This window comes from Cryptosporidium ryanae (assembly GCF_009792415.1).
Source record: "Cryptosporidium ryanae isolate 45019 chromosome Unknown contig_28, whole genome shotgun sequence".
NCBI lineage: Eukaryota > Apicomplexa > Conoidasida > Eucoccidiorida > Cryptosporidiidae > Cryptosporidium > Cryptosporidium ryanae.
The window spans coordinates 1-13,266 of NW_027125542.1; the positions used below are offsets into that span (position 1 = coordinate 1).

The following is a 13,266-nucleotide window of genomic DNA, read 5'->3' on the forward strand; positions in this document are numbered from 1 at the left end:
CACCTTTATTCTTATCACCTCTACCATTTCTAATGTTTTTTCGACCTTTAGATTCATCACCATCTGATTCAAATGCAGGGTTATCAATCCCACCACAGTTGCCATCATCATAGTCTTCTTCATTTTCATCTTCATCTTCATTAATTGTTTCCAAACTCATGTTTAGTGACCAAACTACAGATCTATATCCTGAGCCAGTTTTACTTTGAAGTCTTTGATTGTATCTTTCAAGTAGTGTTCTTGGATGTCCTTCTCTTCTTACTGGTATAGGAATTCTATCTGTAGGTGGATTTCCTTGACCAAATATATTATCTATATTGTTATCAAAATCATCGTCGTTGTCATTACTATTACCACAAGAGTCATGGCATCTTCTAAAACAGCAGCAACAACAACCTATGCATTTCTTGATTTTATCCAGAGTCGAAGATTTCAACTTGAGCAGAGAGAGTTCAACAGTTCCGTAATTGCGCAAATATGTTATTGACGAGTAGCTAATGGATCTGTTGTCAATTTTAAAAGCGACAATGTACAGTAATAAAGTCACATAACCAATACTCCAAAATTTAATCATCTTCGTAAACTATAGTAGGGTTGACAAATTTTACACAAATTAAAAATGACTATAGTACCTAAATATTTTCTATATTCAAGACAAGGGATAAAACCGGGAAATGCAGATTAACTTGTCAAATATTCACAAAAAAAGATTCAGGATACAAAAAAAATCAAAATATGCTCAGTTATCTAGGAAAAACAGACATACAAAACCACTGTTATACAGATTCAACGCATATTTCAAAAGCTCCCAGTCTGATTATCAATTTCATCAATTTATCATTTTTTTTAAATCTAAATTCTCCCGCAACTTACAATTATTTGGCATTACCTCACTGATATACTGATGTACCGAATATCAATATGCATTAAGCAATGGCGCCAAAAGTTCAATTGCATTTTTTAAAGGCTTTATTATGGTACCAAAAAGTCGGGTCAAATTGACTTGCTATGTCGTGGTATAAATTTCTCTAACTTTTACTAGAGGTTATTCAACAGCGTCTTAACCTAACACAGTAATTGTAAGGGTGTACCAAAAACAAGGCATGAATATGATATATATGTTACAGATTCAGCGGTTACTTTTGATTTATAGCGGACAAGGTTGAGTCGCTAAACAAGGACGAGCGATAATAAAAACCATTAATTGAGTAATCTTAAAGTATGCTGAAGCGACAGGCTACAATAGCGAATTAAATTAGTTTATTTTTGAAGTTAGATTTAGCTTCACTTTCCCGTACTGTATTTCCACACGAACCTTGTTTCACTCTTGTTGTCAAAGCGTCTTTGATACCAAATATTTTACTTAGAAATGCCGACACGATTTTCAAATGTTTTCTCTTTTTTTGTGGGCTTTTGAGTGATTGTGGATCAGTCTACGAGTAAGTTATATAGAAATCATGAAACCAATAATCAAAATGCTAGTGTAATTTTTTTTACGTTGTGCTTTGATAGCTGTAGAGAGAGTGTTATATGCAGTAAATGTTATAGCGAACACCATAAATCTAACCAAGTGTTGATTTAACCATTGAAATACACATACACATTGACAAACTTGGTTATATGGATACATATATCTGTTTAGTTTAATCAATTATAAAATTTGAATTTTAAAGGGTTGCTATTAACGGATAACTAAGCCAAACCTTTATATGCTCATATACTTTAACGCATAAGCAGCCTCTGTATTGTGTGGTATAAGGTAAATAATGTTAGTGACTAAGTGACAAACCTTGATAAATCAATTTACACGCGAATGTTAACAACATTCTTTGAGAAAAAAGTGATTTTATTATAAGTTTTAAACAGTGTTTTCTTTCAACAAACGAGCAAAAGCTCAGCACATACGCACATGCAAATCACTTTTGATTATTTACACTTATTGAACGTATATCATGTTTTATTAAATGTCCGTATTTAACATACAAAATTTAAATGTTCTGGCGGGAACAGTTAGTATTAAGCGAGCAGTTTGCCTGTGTAATGAAGTCAAATGTAAATGAATGAGATAGGCACAGTAAAGCAGTTTCACGCGTTTAATGGTTGTTTATCCTGCAAATAAGGTCAAGCAATTTTAATAAGCTCCCCTAGCAATTATATAACAATTTAAAGTGTAAACGAACTAAACAGGGCAGTTTTGTACAAGCGAATGTGAATGGTTATTATATAATGAGCACAGCAACAAATTTATTTGAAAGTACAATTGTGAATATTTTGTATTGTTTAGTTATTGTTAGATTTAAAAAAAGAAATTATTCAGAAATTGATCAGTTTTTCTTAGTAATTCCATTGTTTGTTATTGTAAGTAGAGGAAAATAAAATAGGCATATTGTTATTGATTAAAACTGTTATTGTTACTTGTAGGTAAACATTGCAGTATATCATAATTATCTGATACTAGTCATAAACTTGGCGTTGTATTTGTGTTTACAAAGAGTTATAGTTCCGTGTGTAACAGGTGGGGTTGCATGTGGTAAAACTCAAGTTACAAACAAATTGGCCGATAAAGGATACGAAATTATTGACATGGATATTATATCAAGGGAAATAGTTTCTGTTGGAAAACCTGCGTATAGGTACGTTTAATCACTAGTTAAGCAATCACTCTGTATTAACAAATAAATATACATTTAATAATGATATAGAGAGATAGTAAAGTACTTTGGTGAAGATATTTTAGACAAAAATCTCGAGATTAACAGAAAAAAACTGCGAACAGTAATTTTTAATGATTCAAATAAGAGAAAGAAATTAAATGAAATAACTCATTTTCACATTATTGTTCAAACTATAATTAAAGTTATTTACTATAGAATATATCTATCCGCAGTAAAATTTACGAGTATAAAAACAATAATAGTTTCACCTCTTTTATTTGAAAACGCTTTACTTACAAAAGTAACTTCACCAATATACGTCGTTGCCACGACTACACAACTACAAGTTAAAAATCTTATTGAAAGAGACAAATGCACAGAAGATCTCGCGATAAAAATGATTAGCTCACAGATGGACCTAAAGGTGAAGTGCCAATTGGCTGACAAAGTTATTTGGAATACAGGAACTTTAGAAGAGTTATATGAAAACACCAACAAAGCATTCAAAACTCGAAATCTAGTTTCAGGTATTTGTCTAAAATTCAGAGATTATCTACCGTTTATAAAAAAACAGCAATAAATCAGGAAAAATAATCACGTTAATTCAAAAACAAATATACCCGCTGTCGTTTGTTTTCTTTTTCAGTTCCCTTCAAGTTTGCACCATTTGTATCCCAAAGTACAAAACCGAACTCCATTAGTTACAAATAATCTACCATTTTAACTACAATCTATTCTCAGCAGTTTGCTTGCGAAAATAAAGCACAGCTATATTTATTTGCATGCAGTTTTTTTTAAGACAAGACGCGCCTTTTTTAAATTATAATGTATAGGGTAACCGGGTAATAAAGGTAGAAAAAAATAATTGCAAAGTATACAGACAAATATATATATTATTTATAAATGTCAAGTGCATGTATATGTATTATGCATACAGAAGAATTGTAAAAAATAAAGTTACGGATATAAATAATTTTCACAGGAATAACAATTAGATCAACGACAAATAACGGCAGTTTAATACAAATAGTAGCTGATTATTTGAAGTTAGATCTTAATTAGTAGAAAAGGTTTTCCGATATTTATACACAAAGACTGAGTTCCTGAAACAGAAGAAAATTCGGTCTAAGAACAAAATACAAGAATAAGAGTCATCACAGTTTTCAAGTTATTTACTTTTTTTTCTTCCCTTGTTTATTGTCGTCGTGCCAGCAAAACAAGTGTTTTAAATAATGGGATCAGTAGTTTCAGCAGGGTGTTGTTCAGGGAGAGAAGATGAGGAGGCAAAGAGACGAGCGTATGATAAGTTAAATAGGGCTGATGGAGTGAATGATGATATTACAAGGTTTGATCTCGCATATGATAAAAACGATATAGAAGAATTTGTTAAATTGTTATCATCGAATCAACCGATAGATAAGTTAGATGAACCGATGCATCCCTGGGCAGCAGATCCAAAGACAGTTGGAGCTTTAGCTGCAACACAATTAGCCATACTAGCAGCTAGAGACAGTCAACCAGAACTTAAAGACGTGATAAGAAAAAAAGGTGGAATACAAGGACTATTAGAGTTACTTAAAAGCAAAGAAGAAGATAGAATAGATGGAGCAGTGGTTGCGCTATCATTTTTGAGTGTAAATAATGCGGAGTGTTGTAATGCAATGTTTGAATGTGGCGTATTGCCATACTTGGTTAAGTGTATGTCCGGTGAAGTAGATGGACTCAGGGCTGCATCTGCACAAACAGCTAGGAATATATTTATTTTAGGTATTAATCAACGAAAAGAATTTATGAGACTTGGGGGTATACAAATACTTGTTAATTTACTGGCACCACCAACTAAAGATATAGATAAACCTGAAAGCTGGTATACACCTTTAGAGGCAATATATCACATTGAGGATTTGATTATAGACCAAAATGAGGAGTTACTGGAGTACACAAGGGCAGTCAGAAAGTGTGGTGTTGTGGAAAAGCTCAAGGTATTGACTAAAAGCAATAATAGAGATGTTTCAGAAGCAGCAGAAATTTTACTCACAAGGGTGTCTGAGTAATTGATATTATTTAATTAAAAAAAGTTTTATAAATAACATTATTTTCTATAACTTGTTTTCCCTTATTTATTATTCATAATCGTTTCTAGCATTTTTTGGAATTGAATGTAATATACACTCAAGCAAAACATACTTTTCAATAACCTTCATCTTAGAATATCATCTTTTTACACAAACAAAAAGATCTTCAACGTCTACTATTGCTAATATTACACTGGATTTTAGGTTCTTTAAGTTTACTTTTTTTTCTGTGTGTATTTGCCATTAAACGATACTTTAAACAGTCTCAAACGTACTTATTTGCAAAATTCTATTTTCAATTATGAGTGATATAGCATAAAAACACTGTACCCACGGCCAAGGCTGACATGCATAACACCAGAAACGATACTAATTTATTGTCAAACATGCACGAACAAGCACATAATGATATTTAAGGGGATTTTATAACATTACTTAAACAGAAACATAGTACACTTGAAAATAACAAAACTGCAATTTCAAATTAACTACCAATATTACTGGTTGTATACCGTCAAGCAATTTGGTTACATGCCTTTATGAGAAAATTAAGTAAAAGTGCCCGCCTTTATTGGCTGGTTTAGCAATAGTAAATAACTGCCCTGATAATACAAGGTGCAGAGACGGAAATGAAAAAAAGTAAATTGTGCTATAATTAAATGAAACCGGGAAAATAAGGAGTAGTTATATGGAAGTAGAAAACTATAATAATAAATAAGGAGATAAGAAGGAGGAGAAAAAACAGATAGGATCTGACTGAATCAGTAGGTTGGGATACTGTCTGTTTCTTTCTCATTTCTTTTTGTCGGGAGGTATTTTATTTGGGAAATTAGTAACTGTAGCATACGATTGTCGGTGAGAAACACAGGTTGTTCAACTATAAAACCTGATTAATACTGAAAAAAAGGGATAATAAAATACTGAATAGCAGTATTTGATTGTAGATACATTTGACAAGAGAAGTGGGATTTACCAGAGCGTTTAATAGAGATATTTTGTAATTGCACCACATTTAACTTTTAAAGGTTTATGAATAATGTTTAAGGTAACAAAAGAAGATCTGGGCGAGGACGTAGAGTTATTGGACTATTTAAGTGATTCAACAAACGATGGGGAAAGGACGGAAGAATACATTTCAAAAAAATGCAATGCAATAGAAGAGCCACTGACATTATCTGACTCTTTCTCGAAAAGCTTTGTTGTATTTGGGCTTCCGTCTGTAAGTCATGATAAATACGAAAGGTTCGCTAAGGCTTTGAGAACAATTATCAATCAAACACTAAAAATGATGCGAGTGGAATACGACGAGAGCTTTATATTGGATATTCCGTGTGACGAGAACGGAAATACAAAAGGTTTAGCAATACTCACGTTTCCCAATTCATTTCAAGCGGAAACTGTTTGCCAGTCATTGTCGAAAGCTCCGTTTGATAAACAAACTAGATTTAATACTGTTATGTTTGACGATGTTAAGGTAGTATTGGAACAAGATGAATCGGATCCAAAGTATCTCGAGACGCTTTATCCACCACCTTTGCTATTCGATAGAAGCGACATTAGAAATTGGCTGTTGAGTTCTAGATGCAGCGAACAATTTGTAATTAGATATCAGAGTTCAACAGAAATATATTCATTTGATTCAGTAAGACGGGTTCCGGAGTTAGTATATGATGGCGAGAGAGCAAAGGGTGGGAAGAGAGTTTGGACGGATTTTTCAGTTCAATGGAGTCCTATGGGTTCTTATTTAATCACGTTTCATCGTCAAGGAGTAGTTTTGTGGGGCGGAGATAACTGGGATAGAAAAATTAGATTTGAGCATAAGGACGTTAAATTTATAGAGTTTTGTCCGAATGAGGAATATTTACTTACATGGGACGGCTCCTCTCCAGAATCAAAGTTTGACAAAGCAGTTAAGGTTTGGCATGTGCTCTCTGGAAAGCTTTTAAGGTGTTTTGCAACTCCAACTCAAACATTGAGTATTTCTGAAGACAAGTACTTTTCGTGGAGTCCTACCGGAAAATACCTTGCACATTGTTCAGAGAAGGGGGAATTGTATGTATACGAATCATCTACCATGAATTTAATTGAGGACCCCGTAACGGGCTCAAAAACTCCATTAAAATATCCACTCTTGTTCTTTGATTGGTCTCCAGAGGAGGACAATTTGTCTATTTGGTGTCCAGAAAGAGGAGATACTCCCGGACGTTTAACGTTACTTTCTGCTCAAAATAGGAAGGAACTGGCGATTAAGAATGTGTTTAACGTTAAGGAAGCATCTGTGTATTGGCAGCCTAAAGGGCAATATATGTGTTTAAGGGCTCAGGTTTCCAGAAGAACTGGCAAAAAGGCGAAAAAGGAATACACCCAACTGGAAATATTTAGAGTCAAGGAAAAGAACGTCCCCGTTGACACAATACACATAGAGGGCGTGTCAGTTCGTTGCTTCTCTTGGGAATCATCAAACAGATTTGTTGTTATTGTTGTAGATGAGGTAACCAGATCGCAGACACTTAGATTTTACCAGGTAAACAATACGCAAACGGATTTTATTTATTCTCACTACTTAACAACTCCAGTTGATACAGTTAAATGGAGTCCATTGGGAAGTTACTTTGTTGTCGGAGGATCTGGTGGAAATCTTGTTTTTTGCCAACTAAATAACGATAATAAGTTTGATATCTTACAAAAAGACGAACACTTTATGTGCAACTGGATTCAATGGGATCCAACCGGCAGATACATAACAACGGCCTTTCAATCCAAACTCGCTGAGGGTGGTTATAAATACAGCACTGAGACAGGATATGTAATCTGGTCGTTCCAAGGAAGAAAGTTGTACAGTTCCCCATTGGAAACATTTTACCAGTTTATGTGGAGACCTCATCCACCTTCGCTGTTGCCTCAGGAGAAATTTGACGAGATTCCGAGAAGACTTAAGGAATACAGCAAAAAATTCGAGATCGAGGACGACTCAATTAGGTCCGAAAGGCTTAACATTGTGCTGCAAAATCGCAAAGTTAATGAAGACGAGTTTAATTCAATTATAGAAGAAATCAATAAATGGAAGGTGAAACAGACAGTATACAATGAGTGGCTTGTCGCGAAAAATGCACTTATTGAGTCACTCGAATGGGAGGAACAAGAAGAAGTTGTTGAAATCGAACTTGAAACCACTCAGGAAGTCATCTCCACTGATTTCTGACGATCTTGTTCTTATCAAAAGGTCTTCTTGGGTAGGGCGCGAACGCCCTACTCCGAAACACAGGAAAAAACGAAGTCACGGTACATTTTCATTCTAGAAGTAAAATAATAAATAGAAAAAGAAGATGCTCCCGTTTTCTTATATTAAATTAACAACAGTCATCTACTTGTACATGTATTGTTTCCTCCTGTTTGCCGCGCTTCTACATTACATATTGATCGTCTCGTCTCTGAATTGATCCGGTACGTTTTCCGTTTCATGGCACCTATATTGCCTAAATTTATCGTGTCTGTCATAAGTGCCGTTAAGCTAAGGTACCGACCATGGCGCCAGTTTTATATTTATATATATATAAAAATGAGGGAAACCTTGTGATAGCAGAGTATAGGACAGATTTGCGGTAAAAATAATTTTTAAATAAAATATTAGAGACATGAGCCGGGAATAGATAAGTAATAATTTGTCTCATTTTTTGCCTTGCAAGTTTAGGACAAAGGGTCTAAGTTTCACTCGCTTTTGCTATTGTAGTTTCGAGTAAAATGGGAGCAAATAAGGGTTTCATGCTCAAGAAACGCCTGGGGAAGAAGATGAAGCAGAATTCCCCTGTCCCTCACTGGTTTCGTTTGAAGTCTGACACAGACATCAGGTACAATGTTAAGAAGAGACACTGGTTGAGAACGAAGCTCAAGATGTAAGAATCTTGAGTTGATTTTTCTTGCTGCATATAGTTGAGTAGTGTTGAATTTGAAGAATCTATTCTCTGTTTCAAGTGCAGAAGAAAGTGTATAAATTGGTATTTAAGAACAAAGCAAACGGTTCATTAACTTATGCTTTGTTTCTTGAGTAAACATAACAATTAGTTTATACAAGAGTAATGCACATGATTGGCTGGAGGGGATTCTGTTTGTCTCGAAAAAGGATCAGTCTAGTAGACACGCAGTTCCATTCTTAGTTAGGCCTTACAATTCCTTCTCCTGCGGTATCGCTCTGTAGAACATCTTCTAGACTCAGTGAGTTAATTTGGAGCTGATTGAACTTAACTTTATTAGTATGATACGTTTGTCTTTTTTTCCGATATTCTCATTGATTGTTTTTACAGGTTTTGTGTCCTCGTTCCTTCGTAGTGAAGGTGGTAGCTTGGCGTAGGGCACGTGGTGAACAAGATGGAGATGCTAAGATGCGAAACATAGAGACAAACAGATATTAAAAGTTAATATAAACTAAACGAGATAAAAAAGAGTATATTTATCAATTTGGAATGTTTAACCTTCTTTAAACCCGTGGTCAAGCATTACATTGAGCAAACTCAGGCAATTGTTTATTTTGTCCTCAAGGTATTTAGAGTAGTCAACTAACTGGACGAATTGATAGGTTATTGACTTGTATTTTAAGACATTTGATTCGTGATTTTCATCTAGTTCATCAAGTACCTGCATCTTAGTCAGCACTTTTTCTATCCAAGAATAAAGCTTAATTACGACGTTGTTTTTAATATTAATTAATTCTTCGACATTAACTTTGTCACACTTATAGTCTCTAATATACTTAAAGCGAGAACCAATTGCTGAATTAAAGCTACTGTTCTCAGTCAATTGCATTCTTAAAGAATTTTGGAATTCAATATATTCTTCCTTAGATATGTAGTCGTCTTGTGTATCCAGTATACACTGAGATAACTGAATAGTCGAATTCCCCAGCAAAGACTTTATGATATTTTTCTCAAGTGCTACAGTGTCACTCAACTGCCTTGTTAAAATGCATTCTACGCATTCTTTCCTTTTGCAGGTCATTTTTAAGCCTTCCATATACATTTCAAGTCTTTTATAGTTTTGCGATAAAACGGAAGTAACCTTTTGCAGTACGAGTATTTCAATCTTGGTGCAACTGTATTTCGAGTTTGGTTTCATTTTTGAAGTAAGAAACTTGTATTTTTTCCCGTCATTGTAATTATGTGAATCAGACAACATTTCCAAATACTTTCTCATTCCTGGAATTGGAAACTCGGCTTTTTCAAACTCTTCAACCAAAGTCCCATTCGGAAGCTCAACTCTAGTCGAATACCTTCTGGTTCCAATCATTCCTTTGTATGGACCTCTATAGTGACCCCTGATATTCGTGTCTTTATTTTTCAACTCTAAGTTGTTGAATCCTTGCCTGTAAATATTCGAGTTCAGTCTTTTTCTTATTTCATCGAACACCCTGAATTCACTGTCTAAATTCTGCATCAGCCTATTCACCTTAAAGACTCTTTCCTCGAAGTCAGGATAGTTTTTCTCGTTAAAGTCAATGTATTCGTCTCCACTTATTTCTCTTAGTTTAGCTAATATTCTATCTATCCTTCTACTCTGATCTCTAAAGGAGTTGTTCAGTTTCTCAATCTCAAATCCCTCAGTATATTCGTTGAAGATGTTGTCAAATCCCGCATTGTATTTAATACAGTTTGAAAGAAAGCCATTCAACAATTTGAATGCGTCCCTTTTCATATTTGTGTCGTTCCAAACCCTATCCCACTCTTTAACCAAGTCCATTAACTGAAATTCAGTCATAGGAACGCTCGCCTCTCTGAATATTGTCTCCATAAAATAATCCATTGTATTTCTGTTCATTTTAATCTCGTCCTCAAGCTCCCTAAAGTACAAATATGCACGTGAATAGTTCATTTCATTGCACTTGAGCATTATCCTGACCTCCCTTGGCTTCCAGTACTTCAAACTGTTTCTTTTAATTAAAGGAAAGTTCCCTTGTGCATCACTTTTGTGTGAAGTATACTCTCTTTTGGAAAGAGACCATATTTTCTTTCTCACAATACTCAATAACCTTAAATACCTGCTTTCCTCAATGTAGCTTTGAGAATGGTTTGCAAGTATTCTAAAACAATCATTGCAGGTTCCGTATTTGCAGTCAGTGCATTTTGCTTTGCTGGCTTCGTGAGGATAAGATAAAGCCAACGTTTTAATAAGTGTCATCAAAGTGAGTTTAATTCTCTCGAGTATTTTAAGTCTGTAAACCCTTAAAAGTCCTTTTAAGCTCAATACTCTGTTTATAAAAGACTCTGATGAATACCTTTCCAATGACCACAATATTCCGTCTTCTCCAAAGTATAGGTCTATTTTATTGTTTTTCTTGTGCCTATAATGTTCGTCTCTATACTCAGAAAAAGTCATCATGTCATCATAATTGCAGTACCGAAGGTGACCCACTATACTGGAAATCCATGTTTTATAGGTAAAGACTTCTCTCAGAAGCCTTTCTGGGTTATTTAGCAGACATTTACAGCCAACAGGGGAACCTAATGAACATGATTCACAAAATCCATTTTTCGAATTTCTTATCTCTATCTCGTTAGTTATTACCTTTCCAATAAGTTCCTTTTTGTATTCATTCATTAACACGAGAATGTTGATGTCACAGTCACTACCTTTAGTACTGTGATTATGAATCCCACCGTAAATGCTATTTTTGAAAAGTTTTTCCTTAAATTCGGGATAGCTTTTATTATATATTTTGTATTTTCTGTAAATTCTCTCCAATATTCTAGAGTGCTCATCATATGCATGAGAGGATTTGTCCCAATAACCTTTAAATCCCATTTTATCGGACAGTATAATCCTTTTGTTGTCAATTTTTTCCATGCAATCGTCTATCCTTAGATCTATTTTATCTCCAATTTTGCTGTAATAATTTAGTGTTCTAATTTGCGTATTTATCATATCTGTAAATTCAGTGAAGCCGTTAAATGTTTTTTCGTTGCACTTTGAGCAATCCCTTTCAGATAAAGACTCGAGAAAGAACCTTACACCCATTACCACTTGCTTTAGTTCTTCTCTTCTTTTTAATAAATGCTCCAACTCTTTCTCGCTGCAATCAGTTACCCTCTCTTTGCAGCTCTCGCAGTGGCAATTATCTTGTTTATTCAAATAGCTTTCTAATTCATCGTAGCTATATTCATCTTCTCTTGATGTTTTCCTTTCTAACTCGTCCAGAAGCTCTTTAATTTTCAGGTAATTCCTCTCCAAGTCAAATGATTCATTGTCTTGACCACTCGTAGTGTTATAACCTGGTCTTCTTCTATACGCATATATAGTCTTCCTTTCATTCAAAAACTGTCCTAAAATATCAATGTCTAAATTGCGACCCTCCTCTCTGAAACCTCTTCCCACAATGTAATTCCTTAATTCTTCTTCGAGCACAAATTTATTCGAATGGTCAACAAATTCTCTAAGCAAGCCTATCACTCTCTTGAACCTGTTTCTAAGCTTGTTTCTTTCAATGTGCTTTAAATTTATACTGGACTGGTAGTCAAGACACGTGTCGCACTCCGGATCATCGCACTCTCCAGTGAAAGCCGAGTTCAAGTAAGAGAGTTCCAGGTTAACCTTCCTCATTTTATTCAAAGTGTCTTGCTTCATATTTAACAATTTTCTTATTCTTAGTTTGTAGTTAAATTTCTCAATATCCTCAGAGAGAGTGTCGTTTACTGGAAAGACAATGCTGCTTTCCAATTTGCTCGAAAGTTTGGGACTCAACTCGCGTTCCTCTTCGAATAACTCTGGATCAGTTCCAGTCATTTGTCTTAATATATTTCTCTCGAATCTGAGATCTTCTTGTTGCTCAAACAACCTTTCTCTGTCTTCCTCCTCTTCAAGTATCTGAAGGTCCATTTCAAACTTTGTTTTCCCGGAAAACAGCCCCTTTGACCTCCTTAGTATGGCATATTCCTCCGGAAATTTTGTCTCATTGAACAACAATAAAACGCTTTTTCCCCTTTGATTAAACCAGCAGTCAGGATTCTCCAACAAATATAGCAGCTTGAGATTAAGCTCATCATCCTCAGTTGCTGCTGCCTTTTCGCCATAAGGACCTATAAGCAAATCCAACGGGGGTGCAAAGTAGGTACCGAATTCAAGAATTCCATTTTTAGATTCTACATCGTAGCTGCTTGCAAAGTTGTATTTTTGAACAAAAACTGAAACAAAAAATGAGACGAAAACCAACAACAATAAGTGTTCGTTCATTATATTTGTCCAAATTTTCAATCCAGATTCATAACTTCACTTCATCTGCTTTCTTTTATTTCTGACTTTTATCTCTCTTTAATATATCTATTATTTGAAAAAACAGTGGCGCCAACCAGATAGATAGTGGTTTACTTTTAAAAATGCATAGGGCATGTAGAAAATCTTGCTTTCCGTAAAATGTGTGTTGTTAAATCTCGAAGTTAGGTTTTCCGTGTTGGCAATTGCCGGTCTTTTTGAGGAAAAAGACTAACCGTTAGCTCTGTTTTTCAAGGCAAAAGTTACTAATTGCTGGCGACTAATACAGTTAGCGATAATAG

General features: G+C 34.6%; 5 protein-coding genes across 5 annotated transcripts; 3 read left to right on the plus strand and 2 right to left on the minus strand.

The window, feature by feature from the left end:
- Positions 1-178: 178 nt before the first annotated feature.
- Positions 179-574, minus strand: FG386_001753 (uncharacterized protein; the record flags this gene model as incomplete). The annotated part of the gene is made up of 1 exon (XM_067341146.1): positions 179-574. A coding segment is annotated over one exon (396 nt), but the record flags the coding sequence as incomplete, so codon positions are not given.
- Positions 575-2,226: 1,652 nt separating this feature from the next.
- Positions 2,227-3,234, plus strand: FG386_001787 (dephospho-CoA kinase family protein; the record flags this gene model as incomplete). Its single annotated transcript, XM_067341180.1, has 3 exons — positions 2,227-2,358; positions 2,422-2,633; positions 2,703-3,234. 3 exons carry the CDS (start codon positions 2,227-2,229, stop codon positions 3,232-3,234), a joined length of 876 nt encoding a protein of 291 aa, XP_067197142.1.
- A 652-nt stretch (positions 3,235-3,886) lies between these two features.
- On the plus strand, positions 3,887-4,708 carry FG386_001798 (uncharacterized protein; the record flags this gene model as incomplete). The annotated part of the gene is made up of 1 exon (XM_067341191.1): positions 3,887-4,708. The coding sequence occupies one exon, from the start codon at positions 3,887-3,889 to the stop codon at positions 4,706-4,708; it is 822 nt and encodes a 273-aa protein (XP_067197153.1).
- A 1,057-nt stretch (positions 4,709-5,765) lies between these two features.
- Positions 5,766-7,931, plus strand: FG386_001809 (uncharacterized protein; the record flags this gene model as incomplete). The annotated part of the gene is made up of 1 exon (XM_067341202.1): positions 5,766-7,931. The coding sequence occupies one exon, from the start codon at positions 5,766-5,768 to the stop codon at positions 7,929-7,931; it is 2,166 nt and encodes a 721-aa protein (XP_067197164.1).
- Positions 7,932-9,193: 1,262 nt separating this feature from the next.
- FG386_001820 (signal peptide protein) lies at positions 9,194-12,946 on the minus strand (the record flags this gene model as incomplete). Its single annotated transcript, XM_067341213.1, has 1 exon — positions 9,194-12,946. One exon carries the CDS (start codon positions 12,944-12,946, stop codon positions 9,194-9,196), a length of 3,753 nt encoding a protein of 1,250 aa, XP_067197175.1.
- Positions 12,947-13,266: the final 320 nt, after the last annotated feature.